At 44.9% G+C, this 21,587-nt stretch overlaps 1 protein-coding gene and 1 long non-coding RNA gene across 2 annotated transcripts; one reads left to right on the top strand and one right to left on the bottom strand.

The window, feature by feature from the left end:
- The first annotated feature begins 7,685 nt into the window (after positions 1-7,685).
- On the top strand, positions 7,686-8,525 carry LOC119314848 (probable E3 ubiquitin-protein ligase ATL44). The gene has a single exon (XM_037589535.1). It carries the CDS (start codon positions 7,751-7,753, stop codon positions 8,369-8,371), a length of 621 nt encoding a protein of 206 aa, XP_037445432.1. The 5' UTR covers positions 7,686-7,750; the 3' UTR covers positions 8,372-8,525.
- A 2,367-nt stretch (positions 8,526-10,892) lies between these two features.
- LOC119314845 lies at positions 10,893-16,085 on the bottom strand. The gene is made up of 3 exons (XR_005152473.1): positions 15,764-16,085; positions 15,405-15,649; positions 10,893-11,230 (listed from the first exon to the last, which is right to left on the bottom strand). It is a non-coding gene; the product is annotated as an uncharacterized LOC119314845 (long non-coding RNA).
- Between the last annotated feature and the right edge of the window lie 5,502 nt (positions 16,086-21,587).

Genomic DNA, 21,587 nt, shown 5'->3' with positions numbered 1-21,587 from the left:
AAGAGACATACCTCCGGCATGTGAGAGGTGCAAGTGTCCTGCCGGCGGTGAGCTGAAGACCGATAAGTAATTGGATTGGAATTCAGAAGGACAAACCATGTGGGAGAGGAGATGACTCGACCAGCTGAGAATTTATGGAGACGTACGGCGGCTCCATGAAGGAGTCGAGGGATTTTCACATTAAACGAAGGATTTCCCGTATCTAAAATGTATTGCGGCAGTATCTTAGATGTATTAAACATTATTTAGTTTTAAATCAATAAATCAAAGGATACGAATAGGATACATATCCAGCCGTATCGGGGAAGTATCTTGGTGGATACGCACGCTTTCTCAAATATGCATAGGCGATCAATGTTCTGCCAGAGCCTACACCAGATCCTGCATACGATATATCAATAACATCACATTACCTTAATAAGGAATTAAAAACAACAAAATTAATCTCGGAAATCAATCACGAATCAGATCAGAATCACCTTAATTAGGAATGAAAAATGTAATCAATTAGGAAACAATTCATGCATCCGATCCTAATCACCTTAGTTAGTAAATAAAATGTCAAAATTAATTTAGGAAACAAATCACGCATCGAATCGCTTACCAGTGACATCAGATAGTTATTTGGCTTTGTCTCACCACCGCCGCCCACACCGGCCATCGATGACAATGCAGGTTAAGGGCATGTTTGGAACTACCCCGCTCCTTGAAATTCAGCTCGGTTATAGAAAAACGCAAGCCAAATGGGATAGTTCCACGACAATGCCGATAAAAAACCTAAATCTGGGGTACAACTCTCTTTTTTAAGCTCTCTAGGAGACGCTTAAAAAACGGTAGAAGCTGGAGTTGGAAGGAAATTACCAACCACTGCCATCATTAAGTGAATATCCCTTCATTTCTCCCCACTCATCCAATCAAATAGATCTTTTCCATCAAATTTTTCATTCTTGAAGCTGGAGCTAGATGAAAGCCAAACATTCTCTTTGGAAGAGTTGGAACTTTTGTATGAAACTGCTCCAAAATAAATTTGGTGGAGCGGAACAAATTTTGATGGACCAGAGCATTCCCAAACATGCCCCATTTTTCCTTTTTTTGATAAAGGGTGTTTTATATTGACTCATAGAGTACTATCGAGAGATACAATCATAATGAGTACACACCCGAACTACATAATTAGGTTGCACACAACCAACACACACACACACACACACACACACATACGAATGACCACCCCGGCAAAGTGCAAAGTCATAGAAAGACCAAAGCTATGCCTAGGCGAAGGAAGAAAAAATGAAGCAATCAAAACAACGATAAACGATATACACCGGTGACCATGGATGCCAACCATCTCTTGATCACAAGGAGTGCGAGAAGGGTTCTCCAAAAGCCACGCCTCCAAGAAGGAAACAACGCACAAGCGCTGCAGTCGCCAGATCCAATCGCGCAGATGATGGATTTTCACCCTGGAGATCAGATCTGGGAAAACTCCGAGCAATGCCGTCATCAGGCTAATGACGCAAAGAACGCCGCCATTGCCAGGTCTAATCAACTAGGTCACACCAGAGATTTCACCCTGAAGCTCAAGATCGAGTACTCGAGAAGTACCACCCAATTGAAGTCACTTTATGTTGTCTCCCCCACTTGCCTCGATCCAATTGTTCTGGCTCCTATACCCATACCACGATCGACCGATTAATTTGAATGGTGTCCATACATACATACTTTTTTTTGAAAGGGGGGGGGGGTGCTCTCGGCCTCTGCATCTCAGTGATGCATGCAGCCATATTACTAAAAGAAGTCCCCAATAAGTACGTAGTGCTGTACAAAGTCCCGAAAAGAAATAAAAAGATACACAAGGCCACAACCAGCATAAATAAGACAGAACATTACATACATACATACATACTCTGCCCTTTTACCCCTCCACCTATCCAACTGGTCTTGTTGCTCCCATAGTCGATTATTCTCAACAGTGTTTCACAGGCAGCCACTTTGCATTTCAGTTTTGTATGTATATCCATACCACATGTATATCAATCTTCTCTTGCTCACATGAGTGTTTGCATTGATATCCAGCAGGAGCCGCAGCCGGACACAACCTAGCTGGAGAATGCCTTCCCAATATAATTGTTGAATATATTGTGCATGTATATTGTGTCGTAGGCCCACCTCCTAATTATCTTATATAGTTGAGATTGTGGCCCCAGTCTTATACACCATATATGCGTGCCTAGTGCACTCGATCAATGCATTGAGAGTTGCACGACCCAAACCTCATCTTCTACATGGTATCTATCGCAGGCCGATTCTGACCTAGCCCTAGCCGCCGCCGCACCTCCCTTGCGCTGCCGCTGCCGCCACTACCCGGCGTCGCCACCCACCGCCACCGCCGCCGTCACCACCCACCGCCGCCGCCGCCGCCACCCACCTCCGTCGCTACCCGGCGTCGCCACCCACCGCCGCTGCCGCAGCTTCCTCCTAGCTGCTGCCGAGATCCTTCCCCATGGCCTCCGGTGATGATGGCCCCCTCCGGCAAGGTGCCAGAGAGGACCTAGATTGATTTCTCGTGGCTAAAGAGGCTTGCGGCGGCGGAATTTCTGATCTAGATTATTTTTTAGAGGTTTGGGTATTTATAGAAGAGGTTGGCGTCGAGGACAAGTCAAGGGGCCCCACAGGGAGTCCACGAGGCACAGGGGCGCGCCCCAGGGGGGTGGGCCCCCCACCCTCATGGAGCCCACGGGACTCCCCTCCGTTAGATTTTTGTTCCAGTATTTTTTATATTTTCTCAAAAAATCTCCGTTGATTTTTAGCATATTCCGAGAACTTTTATTTCTGCAGAAAAACAACACTACAGTAGTTCTGCTGAAAACAACGTCAGTCCGGGTAAGTTCTAATCAAATCATATCAAAATCATATAAACCTATTGTAAACATGGCATGAATACTTCATAAATTATAGATACGTTGGAGACGTATCAGTTTGTCGACATCCAGTTAGCGGCCAACAATGGAGCTGTGGGTTGTGATGGATTTCTCGCGTGCCGTCGGAGCTAGAGCATGTTTGCTCGGACGTGGACGTTTACATCGCTGTGCCGATGTTGTTCCACTCCCAAGGAGCCATCGAGGCCACCTAGGGATGCACCGCCGTTATCTCAAAAAAGTACGCACAACGGCTGCACCTGTCTCTGAAGGGTTAACACACGCCCTCCTCCCTCCCACGCCTCTCCATCTCTAGTGTTCTACTCCTTCATCGAATCTGCTCTGCTCATCTCGCCGTGGTAGCCAAACACAACAGCCAGGGGCCTGAGAAGTTAAGGATGACAGATCGGTCACTAGGCCCGCATTCTGGTCCATGCACGTGCAGGTCGCACAGATGGAGGAGCACATGTGTCACCTCAATGGCATGCCGCACTGTACCATCATCCAGGACCTCACCGACAAGTTCAACGCCTCCACCGAGCGCTCCGACAAGATTCATGTCTAGTACAAGTAGGTATTATGGTTTCCCTTCCGTTGCCAAAGATCCTCGTCCGCCCTATTTCCTTATTGTGATCTATACTTGTGAGGTTGTGGGTTGTCGCAGGTGTGGACCTGGTTCCGTAACCGAAAGTACTTGCAGCAGCAGTCCAAGACTCCCGGGGCGCGCGGCCACTGACGCAAGGGAAGTTGCAACGGAAGTTCCGGTTGTTGAGCCAGCTCCGCACCTGCACCAACCCACAAACCCACATGTATACATCGCAATATGGAAATAGGGCAGACGGGGATCTTGGACAACAGGAAGGGAAACTGTACTACCTGCTTGTAGTGGACAGGAATCTTACCAGAGCTATCGGCGGATGAGTTGAACTTGTCAGTGAGGTCCTGGATGATGGTATGGTGTGGCATGCCGTTGAGGTCATGCAGGTGCTCCTCCGTCTGCGCGACCTCCTCATGCGTGAAGTAGAACACGGGCGTCGGCGGCTGCCCCATCATCCTTAACTTCTCCGGCTCTGATTGATGCGCCTAGCTAGCACGGTGAGATGAGTGAAGCAGATTCGATTGAGAAGTAGAAGACTGGAGATGGAGGGGTGGGAGAGAGGAGGGTGTACGTTACCACTTCAGAGAAAACTACGCCCTCTAGCCTCTAGGAGCTGTCGAGGGCAGGGTAGTGGTATCTCTACTTATACTTATAAAAGAGAGAACTTTAATTCTCTTAAAGCCACACCGCAAAGTGTACACGGGATAACCAGGTTCTTCCCAGTCTAATCCATCTAACGAAATCTAAGAGTCCATATTATTTTGATGGTCCACCTCCTGGTCGAACGGCTCACGATCAACTACATTGCATGGATACTTGGATATGCATCGGATACACGATACGGGGAAACACCCGATACACCATTTTTCTAAAAACTAGGATAGAGATACATTCGTGTATATGTATATATTATTAAAAATATGAAAATAACGAGTTTTTGATATGAAGCATACTTTTTGTATTTATGGGGAAGAGAGATCCGAGAACGGGAGGGAGATGAAAGAGACATACCTCCGGCATGTGAGAGGTGCAAGTGTCCTGCCGGCGGTGAGCTGAAGACCGATAAGTAATTGGATTGGAATTCAGAAGGACAAACCATGTGGGAGAGGAGATGACTCGACCAGCTGAGAATTTATGGAGACGTACGGCGGCTCCATGAAGGAGTCGAGGGATTTTCACATTAAACGAAGGATTTCCCGTATCTAAAATGTATTGCGGCAGTATCTTAGATGTATTAAACATTATTTAGTTTTAAATCAATAAATCAAAGGATACGAATAGGATACATATCCAGCCGTATCGGGGAAGTATCTTGGTGGATACGCACGCTTTCTCAAATATGCATAGGCGATCAATGTTCTGCCAGAGCCTACACCAGATCCTGCATACGATATATCAATAACATCACATTACCTTAATAAGGAATTAAAAACAACAAAATTAATCTCGGAAATCAATCACGAATCAGATCAGAATCACCTTAATTAGGAATGAAAAATGTAATCAATTAGGAAACAATTCATGCATCCGATCCTAATCACCTTAGTTAGTAAATAAAATGTCAAAATTAATTTAGGAAACAAATCACGCATCGAATCGCTTACCAGTGACATCAGATAGTTATTTGGCTTTGTCTCACCACCGCCGCCCACACCGGCCATCGATGACAATGCAGGTTAAGGGCATGTTTGGAACTACCCTGCTCCTTGAAATTCAGCTCGGTTATAGAAAACGCAAGCCAAATGGGGTAGTTCCACGACAATGCCGATAAAAAACCTAAATCTGGGGTACAACTCTCTTTTTTAAGCTCTCTAGGAGACGCTTAAAAAAGGGTAGAAGCTGGAGTTGGAAGGAAATTACCAACCACTGCCATCATTAAGTGAATATCCCTTCATTTCTCCCCACTCATCCAATCAAATAGATCTTTTCCATCAAATTTTTCATTCTTGAAGCTGGAGCTAGATGAAAGCCAAACATTCTCTTTGGAAGAGTTGGAACTTTTTTATGAAACTGCTCCAAAATAAATTTGGTGGAGCGGAACAAATTTTGATGGACCAGAGCATTCCCAAACATGCCCCATTTTTCCTTTTTTTGATAAAGGGTGTTTTATATTGACTCATAGAGTACTATCGAGAGATACAATCATAATGAGTACACACCCGAACTACATAATTAGGTTGCACACAACCAACACACACACACACACACACACACATACGAATGACCACCCCGGCAAAGTGCAAAGTCATAGAAAGACCAAAGCTATGCCTAGGCGAAGGAAGAAAAAATGAAGCAATCAAAACAACGATTGACGATATACACCGGTGACCATGGATGCCAACCATCTCTTGATCACAAGGAGTGCGAGAAGGGTTCTCCAAAAGCCACGCCTCCAAGAAGGAAACAACGCACAAGCGCTGCAGTCGCCAGATCCAATCGCGCAGATGATGGGTTTTCACCCTGGAGATCAGATCTGGGAAAACTCCGAGCAATGCCGTCATCAGGCTAATGACGCAAAGAACGCCGCCATTGCCAGGTCTAATCAACTAGGTCACACCAGAGATTTCACCCTGAAGCTCAAGATCAAGTACTCGAGAAGTACCACCCAATTGAAGTCACTTTATGTTGTCTCCCCCACTTGCCTCGATCCAATTGTTCTGGCTCCTATACCCATACCGCGATCGACCGATTAATTTGAATGGTGTCCATACATACATACTTTTTTTTGAAAGGGGGGGGGGGTGCTCTCGGCCTCTGCATCTCAGTGATGCATGCAGCCATATTATTAAAAGAAGTCCCCAATAAGTACGTAGTGTTGTACAAAGTCTTGAAAAGAAATAAAAAGATACACAAGGCCACAACCAGCATAAATAAGACAGAACATTACATACATACATACTCTACCCTTTTACCCCTCCACCTATCCAACTGGTCTTGTTGCTCCCATAGTCGATTATTTTCAACAGTGTTTCACAGGCTGCCACTTTGCATTTCAGTTTTGTATGTATATCCATACCACATGTATATCTATCTTCTCTTGCTCACATGAGTGTTTGCAATGATATCCAGCAGGAGCCGTAGCCGGACACAACCTAGCTGGAGAATGCCTTCCCAATATAATTGTTGAATATATTGTGCATGTATATTGTGTCGTAGGCCCACCTCCTAATTATCTTGTATAGTTGAGATTGTGGCCCCAGTCTTATACACCATATATGCGTGCCTAGTGCACTCGATCAATGCATTGAGAGTTGCACGACCCAAACCTCATCTTCTACATGGTATCTATCGCTGGCCGATTCTGACCTAGCCCTAGCCGCCGCCGCACCTCCCTTGCGCTGCCGCTGCCGCCGCTACCCGGCGTCGCCACCCACCGCCACCGCCGCCGTCACCACCCACCGCCGCCGCCGCCGCCACCCACCTCCGTCGCTACCCGGCGTCGCCACCCACCGCCGCCGCCGCCGCCACCCACCGCCGCTGCCGCAGCTTCTTCCTAGCTGCTGCCGCCGCCCCGTGACGCTACCTGCCCCCTCTCGCTTCCGCCAACCGCCGCTGCGAGTTCTATGGGTGCCAGCAGCTTGAGTCGTCCATTGAGGACTTTTGCATGCGCCCTCAAGAAGCTTGCCAACGAGCTCCGCGATCATTTCCTATGAGCACATGACTGCAGGCCCTTTTCCTATTTTCGTATTCACTGAAATCGGTCTCGCCGAACTATATCACTGAAATCGTACCACTGAATTCATATTTTCGTATGAATTCAGTGATATAATGTTTGCTCCCGCCGTAGTTGGTCTCGTTGGTTAAATTTACGGTTAAACTTGGATCTCGGGAAGCGCGGGGGCACTACACTGTGAAATGGAGGGAGTATTATACGGCACTATTCACACTATTTTGACCGATTTTTTTTCTTTTTTGAAAAGAAGTCAACGAGATTTTTTTCTTTCCGTGAATTTTTTTACCAATACAATGGCAGGTCAAGTTTATTTCAATAATATATTCAGAATTTATTGACTTCTTATTTAATTACTAATGTTCTTTACCATATAGGATGTACACTAAACCCATAGACCAAAAATTCCCCTCCCACCACGTGGGGTGCGTCGTGTGTGACCGTCGACTATATAAGCTCCACTAGACACTAGACAGATCAAGACCAGCCTGTGGTACTCATTTGTTGCCAAGCAAACAACCGCATTTCACTCACTGCTTCGCCACTGACCGACCGTCGACCACCATGCGAACTCCAGCGAGCCTTGTCCACTCTAGCTCTAGCACCGCCGCCGCTGCCCCCAACCCAGCTGCCTCCTCATCTTCGTCGGCGCCGGCGGCCATGATCTCCATCGACCCCAACATGGTCGTCATCCTGGCCGCCCTCCTCTGCGCGCTCGTCTGCCTCGCCGCCCTCGCCCTCGTCGCGCGCTGCACCTGCCGTCATGCCCGCCGCTCTTCACCGTTCGCCGGCAATAGCATCACCATGACCTTGCCTCTTCCTCCCCGAGGCCTGAAGAAGAAGGCCATCGACGCGCTCCCCGTCACAGCAGTGAAAGAAGGGCATCAGCTGGAGGAGCAGTGCGCCATCTGCCTGGCCGACCTGGCCGCCGGGGAGGAGCTCCGGGTGCTGCCGCGGTGCGGCCACTCCTTCCACGTCGCCTGCGTCGACGCCTGGCTCCGTGCTCACGCCACCTGCCCCTCCTGCCGCGCCACCATCGTCGACTCGTCAACCTCCTCGTCCTCACCGCCATCACCGCTGCTCCCGGCCCCGGGCCGGTGCCGGAGGTGCGGAGCGGCCTGTGACGGCGACAGCGTGGCCACTTCTGCTTCTGCTGATACGGACGGGAGCAGCTTCTTGCCGTAGCTGTCACTAGACAACATCGATCCTAGTAGTTGGAAACTTGCAATGGTTGTTAGTGAAAGAAAGAAAATTAGTGTGCTTCAGTGGTAAGAGTTATCATGATACTAGAATTGTACGTATGTATTCATCGTAAGCTGATTTCTTATAAAATATTTAAAATATATTCTCCCAGTTCGATCTGGCCAAATCTGTCTCCAATGGACTTACCTACTTAAGCATGGTGCATTAAGATTGAATAGTACAATTCGTATCGAGTTACCACTCAGACCAGTGTTACATCGATCGATGATGTTCCTTTTTTGAAGGCGTAGCCTAGGAGTTGTGTATTTTTCGTTTATGTCATGTCTTGTATCATAGGGTTAGTGGCTATCTGGAGGAGTTATTGTCGTGAGGTATACGGCCTCACGATTTGTTTTTCGCTTTTTTTCCTGGTCGATGATTCGGCTGCTCGATTTTGCACTATTAATAAGATATGGCTGCATGCATCGTCCTGATGCAGAGGCCGGGGATATCCTCCTTTAAAAAAAAATCTACTACTCCCTCTGTTCGGAAATAAGTGGCGTGTTCAAATTTGAACTAAAACCACGCCAGTTATTTCCAAACGATTATGCTGGTAATATAAGTAATCATGCACTTTCTCCGGTCAAAAAATGAACATCTTCAGCTTTAGTTTTCAATGGAGAGATGAGACACATATAATTTGATGGAATGTATGATTCGCGCTAGCTAAGCTAGTGGCTAGTTCACCGGGACCAGGAGAAGTAAGGAGATTCTCTTTTGCTGCTGGCCGGTGCTTTACATTTGCTGAATCAATTTGTAGGCCAAGCCTAGCCTGGCTATTGGCTGGGTTTCAGTTGACCTCCGAAAGCAACAAAGAAAAAGAAACGGAGGAGACAGCAGTTCAGTTTTGAGCCGTTGCAGGTGCGACCCCATTACAGCACACCCAGTGCCACAACATCTCCCAGCCCCTGGTTTAATCCACCACTTGAGAATATTAATCATACACCGCATCAAATTGACAAAGGTGTAACTTTTGTTTTACAGCACAACCCAATACATATGTATAGTTAATTGGAGAACATAACCCCTGAAAAAACAATTGGAGAGTGTACATATAGCTCAAAGTTTATTAGTTTACAAGAAGTATTTCGCGTGCTTTCTCTGCGGCGGCTCCCCCGACCGCTAGCGCACATAGTGGGCAATAGCTCGTTAATCGTCCACGGTTGCCCTCCATGGTCTAGGGCCATTTTGGGTGATTGGATGTATAATTTTCTTTTTTATTATTATTTATTCAATCTAATTTTCTATTTTTCTTCTTTATCTTTTTTGCTTCACTTTTTCTTTTTTCATCTATCCTTTTCCATCTATTTTTTCTTCTGTTTTTCTATTTTTTAATATGAATATTTTGACAAAGACATGAACATTTTCTAATGTGTGAACTGTTTTGAAAATTACATGAAAATTCAGCTGAAAACAAATACCAAATATTTTTGAAGGTTCAATATTTTTTGAAGTAACATGAACATTTTAGAATATTAAATGATTTTTTCTGAAAATGGTACTCACATAAAAATTTACAAAATACGTCGACACTTAAAACAACTTTCACACTTTTCTATCTTATTAGCTGATTATATAAGTACAAATATTAATTCATTTGGAGATAAAATAATAAGGGAAAAACATAAAAAATTATGGGCAGCAACAAGTCCGCCCATTAGCATCGGTTGTACGCAGTCCTTTCGGTCACCAGGTTTGATATCAGTTTGGAGGGCTCCTATTGCGGTTATTATAGCATTCGATTATTTAAAACTTTAACAATTTAGTTTACCGAAAAGCATGTACAAAAGTATCAATCCTGTTTTTAAAGTTCCATTTTTTAAAACGTGTACACATTTCTTGAAAGAACGAACATTTTTAAAAACAATTTTTTAATAATTGATTTTATTGAAAAAGCAATCTCTTTTTACAAGTTGTACATATTTTCAAAATTTAATACTTCCTCTGATTCATATTCATTGTCGCTGATTTAGTACAAATTTTTGAACATTTCGACAACTTTTTACTAAATCAGAAATAATTAATATAGATTGGAGGGAGTTAGAATTTTATTTAAAAAGGGATATTTTTCAAATTTGTGAACATTTTCGGAAACGTGATTGTGTTTTTTAATATGTGAGAATAAATTGATGATGGGAACAATTTTTTAAAATGTATTTATTTTTGAATACCTAAATTTTATTTGAAACACGAACATTTTTTGAAGTTGTGAATAAATTTTGAAATGGGAATGTTTTTTGAAATTTAGAAAAATATTTGGAAATAGAAACAGTTTTCAAAATTATTATTTTGGTATTTCTAAAAATATTAAAATTTATGAACATTTTCTAGAATGGAAATATTTTTAAAGGAAAAATGAGAAGGAAGAAAACCAATTAAAGAAACAACATGAAACAAAAAAAATAGGACCTAAACTGGTCAGGAACATAGAAGGTTCCCAAAACCGGAAAGATGGTCCTATTCTCCAAGCATTAATGGGCCGGCCCAGCTCTGTAGTTCCTACACGTCGCGCCGACTACTTTACGCAATATGACTATATGAGTCATATATTATTTGCCATCAACAGTGTTTGTTCGTTTGTTTCTGGGTTGAGTAGTGTTCACTTTTATGGCCTTGTTGTGGCGACTGATAGCCATATGAATTGGGACACATGTGACTACACAATGCAAAGTAGATGGTCAACCACTCAGAACCGAGGACACGGCAATGCATCATGCGTGAGCTCTCTGAGTAGCTCATTTATATCGAGCTTAGAAAGAAGAAAGCATCAAACTCCCGTGTGCATTGACCAAATCCCCCACCCTGCATGGATGACACGGTCAAAATCATGAGTAGAATAAAAAATTAGGCACCTCAATTGACTGTGAGAGCTCTAAAATTGGGAAGCATATTAAATTTAAAATACACATTCGTTCCCTTTTGTTAGAAATCTGAAACCAGATGGGCTAAACTCTATTTTGTACTATCAATTGGTGAGATGTTTACCCTTGGCCAGGTCACTCCCACTCAGGGTTCAAATGTTCAATGAAATTTCAGTAATAGAGGTGGTATCAAAATTTTTGTGACCTTGAAAGTACAGGCAAGACTAAAACTTAGTTCAAGCCAACTTTAAGTTATGCTAAATTTCCTTGAAAATCCAAATCAATTTGAAATTTTGGATATTTTGACGAGGTCCTGGCTTTTCATGTTACCGAAATTGTCAATCTTGCCCCCACATGCAAATTAACCCATACTTGGGCCATCTTAATTACGTTCACCATTCAATTTAAAGTCTTTCTTCTCTACATAAAGGTCTTCTGGAGATCCATGACATATATATATATATATATATATATATATATATATATATATATATATATATATATATATATATATATATTGTATTCTTAAAATAAATAAACACATTTTTGGAGTTTCAGTTTTGATTATCAACGTACTCCCATATTGTGATTAATTCATGCAATCTACGTACAAACTAACATTACAAGAAGGCGAAGAAATAACCTAAGTATGTGTTGTTCAGTCGGACACACATCTTATGATAGGGAGGTGGCAGATCTGAACGGTACTGGCCATTGGATCAACATCTTAGTGCGACATTTCATCTTAACAAAAAAACTCCAAGCATCATGAATGAAATTTCAACGCTATTTCAGCATATGTAGAGCGTGCATTTTTTGTTTTGTAGATGTCAAACTTACACATAATAGTACTCTTTCAGACAAGAATGAAAGATTATGACTTTTGTGTCTTGAGCAAACTTTTAGAAAAAATTCTTGTACAGAACAATATACACATAGCAAACTTTTGTTTTGGTCGATAATTTTTTTTCTCAAACGACATAGAGTTCAATTTATTTTATACATGTCAACTTTTTTGTCTACCAATCTTGAAAAATGTTTTCAAAAGTTTCACTTTCGAACGTATACGAAACAACTTCATAGAAAGTGCATTAACTTTGTGACCACATATTGAGAAATGTTTTCAGAAGTTCCACGTGACAATTTTTTAGCACACATTTGTTTCGTTTGATTAATATTTTGTTCAAAGTACACACAAGATATCCATAGAGAGTCCATTTTATTTTATTTTGAAAACATATCCTTTTGTAAAAGCATAATGAAGCATAAATGTGTACAACTAATCGTCCATAAACAACTAATGTTTGACAATATTTACTGAACATGTTCAATACCCTGTAGTTTTTGCTATTTTCCAACGAACAAACAATATGACAACTTTTGTAATATCAATCACACTTGACTGCTCTTGCCTAATCTCATTTTGTAAAAAAAACAGTTTAACTGATCAGGCGTCTTATTTTTAGTAACCCTCATGTAAAGGCAACATTTGTTTGACCCATTTACCAAATGCAGGCGTTGAGTACAATTTGTTTTACAACCGAATTGTTGGTTTTTTTAATTCAACACTATAGCATGTGTTGGCACGCAAGTCTAAAACCCAGAAAGTAATTTCGATGCAAGCTTCCTAGAAACGTAGGGATTCGGGATATGGACTCGGATGCTCCCCGCAACCCCCTGGTGAACAGTTAAATCGGTAAAAAGAATTAGCACAAACAAATATGAAACTTTTTGGCATCCAAGATGCTCGGTTGCGCAATGTGCATGCAATTTTTGGTGATTTTTGGAGATTTGAGGGGGCCATGGAAACATAACAAAATTCGGGCCTTGGATGCTAGTCCTAATGCTACCATTAATTGCAAAACGTGGGCCTCGCCTATCTGCCACGTTGGTCACGCACGCATGTGACTTGCAAAAAAGGGTGGCGGCGATCGCGTGAGCTTGGATCTAGTTCCATGCGATGATCACAGGCTTTTGTGCGGTGGTAGTCCCTCTTGATCACCCAAAACATCTTCAGTGATCAAAAGCGTGATAGAAGCTCGGACTGGAAACCCATCTTTATTCTGGCGCTCGACATGGTAAACATAACAACATGAGAGAACGAGCCCTTCTTGTACAAGCTTAGCAGTTGCCGAAGCATGATCGCGCAGACCGACTACACCATCGAGCGTGCGGTGATGATGGAGTACTTGGCGATCTTCATTCCACACTCATGCACCATCGAGAGGGGTTTGAAAAGGGAATTGACTGGTGAACAGACAGAACATTATGTAGTTGCACTCCTTCTAGCCGACGGAATTACTGCCATTAATTGCAAAAGATGGCCTCCCATATCTTCGACTTTGGTCATGACGACCCTTGGAAGGATGCATGTCACGAGCAACAAAAATAAGGGGGGTGTCGTTCGTGTGAGCTTGGATCCATTCAATTCCAGATCGCATCTCAACACAAAAAGGAAGGAAGGACATCGACACACAGACACGGGAGTCTTGCCGGAGTGGGCGGTGAAGGCGCTCAACTTGGCCGTGAGGCCATGGATGATGTTTCCATGTGGGATGACGTTGTTGAGGCGACGCAGGTGCTCCTCTGTCTCCGCCACCTCCTCGGACGTGAAACGGAACGTGGTCCTCTTGTTGCTCAGGCGTTGCTGTTGTGCATACCGCACGCGATGATATAAGAATATTTGACTGATAGATCGCTAGAGGATGACACTGACTGGAGATGGAGAGTATGGGAGGGACGTACGTTACCAGTTCAGAGTCTCGATCGTTCTTCATGTGATATGTTCACTCTATCTCTCTCTCTCATGTTGTATTCCTTTTGTTGCTGACACACGCTTCCGGACCAGCGTCGAACACGGTAGAATCATAGGCCCACTTTTTGAAATTAATGGTAGAACACAAGATCGCTTTAATTTAATATTTCCAAATTTATGTGCTAGGAATACATACTCATGACCAGCATATATACTACTTTAGTATTACCATTAAAGTAGTATATATGGTGGTAATGAATATGTATTCCTAGCACATAAATTTGGAAATCTTTAATTAAAGTGATCCAGCCACCTACCATTGGTTTCAAAAAAAATGGGCCTACTATCGCACTGTGTTCCACGCTGGTGCAGAACTGTGTGACAGGAACAAAAGGAATACAACAGGAGTGAGACCGATAGAGTGGATAGACCACGTGGAGGCCGATCGAGAGTCTGAACAGGTAACATACGTCCCTCCCATCCCTCTCCATCTCTAGTCAGTGTCATCCTCTGGCGGTCTATCGATCAAATCTTCTATCTTTACCGCGGGTGGTAGGCACAACAACAGTGCCGGAGGATGGAGTAACCGCCGAGCAGCAGGAGGCCCATGTTCTGGTTAACGCTCGCTGAGGTGGAGATGGAGGAGCACCTGCGTCACCTCAACAACGTCATCAAACACCACAACATCATCCAGGACATCGCGGCCAAGTTCAGGGCCTCCACTGCTCACTCCGGCAAGACCCCCATCGAGTACAAACCCGAACGAAGGTAGTATGTATTATTCCTCGCCGGCATTGGTAAGTTCTCTTTTCAAACCTTTTATATGTTCCTTCTCCATTTACTCATGCCAGCCAGCTCCTCGCAGGGCCGCGCAAGACCATCCTTTCGATTTGTTCTACATTTTTAGATCTTTAATATTCACAATTCCTTTTGGGTTCCGATGGCATTATTCAGTTTTGGGATCAGCTTCTATTTGGTTGCAATCCATTCACAATAAAATGGTTAGGTTTTATTGGGAATCGTTTTTTACCTTTTCTTCGCACTCGTTTTGGGCGTGATCAACACTCACTGTTGATCCGGCAGCTCCAAAGATCACATCGAGCATTTTGAAATTTTCATCTCATTTCATATTAGGAATCAATTCATCCTTACTATTATCTCACGCAATCTCTGGAGAGACCCCATGCCGATATTCGGGCAGTGGTGGTGGTTCTGCCTTAGGATCTTGACACGGTGTGTTCTCTAGCGCTGCTGGGATAAGAGGTGGAGGACCTCGTGTTGGGGAACATATTACAAAATAGAACTTTATCTCACACCTACAAGCAAGCAAGGTAAGAGGCTGGGAGATGGGGCTACTGACCTCGGGTCGGAAGCCAGCCGGTTTGTCGAGGCGGCCCACCAGAGCCGACAGGAATGGGCTGTGAGCATGGGATCCCATCGAACTTGATGAAGATGCGAGACAGTGACCGCTGGAAATGATGCTTGACGATGGGGGCTCGCAGATCTAGCGATGGGGCGTAGCAAGCAAGGCAGGGATGTGCAGGTGCGACAGATCTGAAGGGGGCGGTCCTCGGCAAGCGTCGGCATCAGATCCAGGGTAGGGATCTATTGGACGACGATGGCCACCGTAAAATCGAGAAGAAATGGTAGTTAAACGAAGAGAAGTAAATTCATGGAAGGAAAAGGATGGGAAGAGGAGGACGGGGCATTGAGGCTTACCGGCAAGGTGCATGGCGAAGGTGGGGCAGCGGTCTTCGACGGAATCCATGACTCAGTGGTGAGGAAGGAACGGGAGGAGCTCCGAGAGGAACATGAGGCTGAAGGTCCGTCGGGTCTAGATCTAGGCTCGGGGGCCGTATGGAAGACGGAGCATGGAGGCCTCGCGTTCGTTCAACCAGACATGGGTCGAGCAGATCTGGCGTGCGGCGGCTGCCGCTAGCTGCGTGGGGGAAGTAACGTAGGTGGAGTGGTGTGGCGGCGGCTTGGTAGCTCGGTGGAGGACAAGGGGCGGCGGCGGGATGGTTGGCTGTGGAAAAAGAGGGTAGATGCTAGGGTTTCACCATTTTAGAAAGGGATGCCCTTCCTTATATAGCAGGGGTTGGGGTGATGTTTGGTTAGGTGTTGGAGGGTTTAGGTGGGCTAGATGGGCTGCTTAGAAGAGAGGAGAGATGGGCTGGCCGAAAGAAACATTATTTTGCAAACTTATTATTTATTGAACCCTGACTGTTAGTGCCTCCATATTCAATCGTTCCCGTATCAAAAGAACTCTGATTTGGACAAAATTTGTCATTTAGCCTTGATATACTATAACAAGACCACAAACGTGCGACTCGTTTGAGAAATTTTATTTAAAATTTAGAAAAATAATTTTTAAATGGTATAACACGTTCATGTGCAAAGTATTGGTTGAGTCTCAAGTAGAAGGTTAAAGCAACATGGGAACTTAAACACTTTTCTAGAGAAGCATCGATAGAAAATAGGGCTAAAGGTTTAACAAAAACATTTGGATAATCTAGTACAAAGTTAACATGCTTCCAATGCAATGTTGAAGATGTCATGATGATAGTAAAATAAGATAACAATCCATTTTATAATTTGAGAATAACTCCGGGCCTTTACAATTGTTCCCTCTCAACAAGGATCTCATCCCGATATCCGGTCGAGACATGGGGTCAAGGGGGAAATGCAAGTGGAGAAGACCTCACATTCTTTTCTTGATCCTCTCTGCAGAATTGTACTCAAGAGGAGAGGTGTGGGAAGACGATCTACTTGACGAAGCACAAAACTGTTGACGTTGACGTCCCTTCTTTGATATTATTGTTCCACCATGAAAAAATCATGTAGCTTGTAGTCAGGTCAGTGAAAAATAGATGGGATTGGACAAAGGAGAAGGGGTCCAACCAACGAGATCCTCAAGTGCAGAATAACGGTGCATAAATCCGTCACTGCACTCGGTAGGGGTAGCGAGTGTGGCCGGAAGAACCAGAACAAAGGCCGCACAGAGAATTTACCTGGTTCGGGCCTCAGGTGCGGAGTAATATCCTACATCCTTCTTTGTGTTTGTACCCATGGTAGGTATACCTCATGTAACGATCATGTGAGCCCCATAGCCCCCAGCTTACATAAATGATGAGGCTAGAGTTTTATAGGAGATAGATCAAATCTTGGCCGCCTCCGCGTAGACTTGGGGGCTAAGATGGTCTCTAGATACCTATCTGATCCTCCGGGCTCCTTCCTGTCACTAGCTCCTTGGTGGGCCTTCTGGGCCCTGCGGCAGGACTGCTGCCGGGCTCCCTTGAGACAGGTACACTAGTAGATAAACCACCATTAGTCCCGGTTGATAAGGGTCTTTTGTCCCGGTTCCTGAACCCGAACTAAAGGGTCGTTACTAATGCCCGGGCCCTTTAGTCCCGGTTCAGTCCAGAACCGGGACAGATGGGCCTCCACGTGGCCGGTGCGCCGAGCCCACGCAGGAGGGCCTTTGGTCCCGGTTGGTGGCACCAACCGGGACCCATAGGCATCCACGCGTCAGCATTTCAGGGGCTGTGGTTTTTTTGGAAGGGGGGGGGGGGTTGGGGGTTTTGGGGGGTTAATTTAGGTGTTTCATATATTGTGTTAGCTAGCTAATTAATAGAGATAAGTGTTCTCTCTTATGTCCGTGCTTGGTCGACGCTAGGTACTATACATAGAGAGGCCCTCGACACGCTAGCTAGTAAGAAAATGAAGGAAACCATTAAGTACAGAAGTTTGTCATGCATACCGAGAGAAGTGATCGATCGACCTCTTCTTCTCCAAGAGATTGGTCGAACAACAAGTTTTCGTATTATCTATCCGACGCTACTGGCTACATACATATACAATATGTAGGATCTCTTACAATCCCCTAGCATTTGAAATCAACTTCCACATGGTATTCTCCGACTTTATTGATAACATGGTCAAGAAAGAATCCCGCCAATTCCTCTTGAATTGCTTTCATGCGATCTTGTGGTAGGAGTTCATTCCGTATCTGCCACGTCTAATTTGAAAAAGGGGGTTAATACATATATATGAATGAAATCAACAGAAATGATGGTGTAATAAAATAAAATTGTGAATATTATTGCTTACGCACTTCATATTGTCTTTTAGAGTAGCCCCGCTTATTTTTCAAAGTCGCGTTGTAGATGAACTCGCACGCGTAGTATCCACAGTAATTATTCCCTTGTTCCTGCCACAAGCACTTTACGAGAAATAGAGGTCAATCAAACTGATAATGAAGCATTATAAATGGCATTGATGAAAGTATAGCTATAGAATCAACGGGAGATGCGTGCAGCTAGCTAGCTAGTAGTACTTACTTTCGGGTATGTATATCGTAGCTCCTAAGGCAGTCCCGGAGCTTCTGCGGTGAACTGTTTCTAAACCCTGCAAGACAAAGAAAATAATTATTATTACTTGCGATATCAGGAAATGAACAAAAAGTTGCTGATATGGTGCGATAATGATCGATTAAACTTACTTGTTGAGCAATTTAGTCATGTCCGCATAGGTTTCAGGATCTTTTCGTCTCGAGTCTAAGACGGTTACTAGTCCCCACTCAAGCTTAATCTCCAGAAGAACATAGTGGAAGCTGCGCACGCATGCATAACTCATCAGTTACATTACTATAATCTCGCTCGAGTAATAAGGGAAACCGAATATGCACACGATAGTAACACTCACTTGAAGTTGTAAGGAAAGAGTATGGCATCTTTGTTTTTATTTTTGATCAACGATTGTAGCAAGTTGTCCTCGGCGTCTTCGCGTGCTTTTTAACCTGAATTTCATCTATGATATTTGTGTTAATGAACCCAATATCATACATTTCTTGTTTTCTGCACTCGATGATCTTCAATCTGCATAATATAGTGAGGATAATTAATTATAAATACATGCAATGAAAGAGCTGAGCTATATATAGAGACTTAACAGAAATAGTACTTACAGACAGTAGCAAAAAACCGTTAATATATCGAGGGCCTTTTGATTGAAGAACTCGAAGAACTCCTCAAATAGAACATGCAACAGATCAGTTCCAATGAGGTCGTGCTCCTCTTTAATTCTCAGATACAAAGTATTCGTCCCCCCAAACTCTCTACAGGTTTTCATGTACCAATTATGGAATCTTCGCATCATCGTTGTTAGAGATTTTTCATCTTTGACGAGAGACTTCCCGTACTCGTATTTGTGTTCGTCCACCTCCATGAAATCAAAATTTACATCGTCAGGCAGGTAATCTCCAAGATTGCTATAACCGGGCACCGTCCCCGGAGCATTAGCGACGATGCCGCTAGACACATTGAGCAGGGGCACGATTGGTTCGCTTGTTCGCTGAGCTGGGCAATTTTTTTCTCAGCTACTCGCCGTTCTTTTAACATTTGATCACTGACAGTAGTTCCCGACGGCGACGCTTCTTGATATGCCTTTTGAGTAATGCGCTCATAGTTGGTTTTCGGCGAAGACTTTGGTGGTTTCCTCAGGGCATCGATAGTGCGCTTTGCTTTCACCGGATCTACCTTCTCCTCCGGAGGTGGATGTCTCTTTGCTTTCAACCCTTCAAAGAAGTCCTTCACTTCGGTCCGCACGATCTTCGCGTTTTCCTCCTCGTTCCTCTCGTACGGTAACTTCTCTAGAGGCTTGAGAGGTGGACCGTATCTGTATTGCCTCTCGCCTCTGGCTGTACTGCTAGACGCCGGAGCAGACGGAGCGGCTGCGGCTGTCTTCTTTCGTAATTGCTTACGAGGCGGAGGAGAAGGACTATGACGCGCCGGAGCAGCCGGGTCGGCGGCGGGTCTCTTCCGCCCTTGCTAGCTAGGTGGAGAAGGAGGAGGCTACTGGCTGCTCGGGCGCGCCGGTGCAGGCGGAGAAGGAGTTGGAGTGCCGCCACGCGCCGGAGAAGGAGGCCGAGTTCCCTGATCGTCACTCGCCGGAGGAGGAGGCAGTCGAGGAGGCGGAGTGCCCTGACTCGCCGGAGGAGGAGGAGGAGGCGGAGGCGTCCAGTTCGGAAGGTTGATGAGCTCCTTCCGCCATAGGCATGGAGTCTTCAGAGCAGAACCCAGCCTAGTCTCCCCTTCACCGGTAGGGTGGTCAAGTTGGAGGTCCTCAAATCCCTCCGTTATTTCATCCACCATCACCCTAGCATATCCTTCTGGAATCGGCCGGTAGTGAAAAGTTGCGCTGGGTTCAGTAGGATAAACAGAGCCAACAGCCGCCTTGACCTTCGAATTCATCCATTGCGTCATAATGTGGCAATTTTGAGACTCCGTGATAGCATCCACGGGATAGCTGGCAGGAGCCGTCAAGACATGCTCCGGCTGAAGCAGCTCGGTGGAAGCCACGCTGCTTCTCCGCTGAGATGGCGGGGTAGCTTCGGCAGTTCGTTTGCTGCGATTTGCTTCTCGTTCCTCTATCGATTGTACCTTGCGTGCAGCGCCTGCAGTTGGATCTGCTGCACTTTTTGCCTCCTCTCCTGGCATTTGTAACCGTCTGCGTCCGGAAAACCAGCATTCCACGGAACGGAGCCTGGCGTGCCTCGTGTCCGTCCAGGGTCCTCAGGATTCCCGAGGGCCATTGTGAGCTCGTCGTTCTCTCTGTCTGGAACGAACGTCCCCTGCTGCGCTGCATCGATATAGTGCCGAAGCCTCTTGACTGGTATTTCCAATTGCTCATCCGTCCAAATGCACTTCCCTGATACAGGGTCCAAGGTTCCGCCAGCCCCGAAGAACCAAGTCCGGCAATGGTCTAGCCAGTTCATTGTCTCTGGTTCGATCCCTTTATCAAGCAGATCATTCTCAGCCTTGGCCCACTTATGCCAGGCTTTGAGGTTGCCACCTGACCCCGTGCGATGGTGAAGCTTCTTCTTCGCAGCATTTTGCTTGTTTGTCGCCGACATCTTCTTACTCTTTTCCGATGTCTTGTGGGCCACAAATGCGGGCCAATGATCTCTGATCTTCTCATATTTGCCCTTGAATTCTGGTGTCTCTTTTTTTTCGACAAATGTATTTAGGTCTTTCTTCCACCTCCTGAATAGGTCTACCATCTTCTTAAGAGCAAAAGACTTGATTAATTGCTCTTTAACTGGCTTCTCCGGATCATCCTCTGGCGGTAGGGTGAAATTTGACTTCAGCTCAGTCCAAAGATCATTTTTCTGCATATCATTGACATAAGACACCTCAGGGTCTTCGTTCTTAGGCTTATACCATTGGTGGATGCTGATCGGGATTTTGTCCCTAACCAGAACCCCGCACTGAGAACAAATGCGTTCTTTGTCAGGATGGGTTCAGTCGGTTGGCCGTCGCGCGCGATTGCTATGATCTCAAACCTTTCATCCGAGCTCAACTTTTTCTTCGGGACTCGTCTCTTTACCGAAGTTGTGCTTGATCCGGAGGGTTAGAAAAAAGAACAAAGACGAGAGTTAATTAATATGTGTACATACCAAAACAATGAATGCATCAATTAGCTAGGCAGCACAGGCTTAACTAATATATATACCTGGCCGGACTCGGTTCGGTCACCGGAGCCG

Source organism: Triticum dicoccoides, chromosome 6A, assembly GCF_002162155.2.
Source record: "Triticum dicoccoides isolate Atlit2015 ecotype Zavitan chromosome 6A, WEW_v2.0, whole genome shotgun sequence".
NCBI classification, from domain to species: domain Eukaryota; kingdom Viridiplantae; phylum Streptophyta; class Magnoliopsida; order Poales; family Poaceae; genus Triticum; species Triticum dicoccoides.
This window is presented reverse-complemented; position numbering and strand designations above follow the sequence as displayed.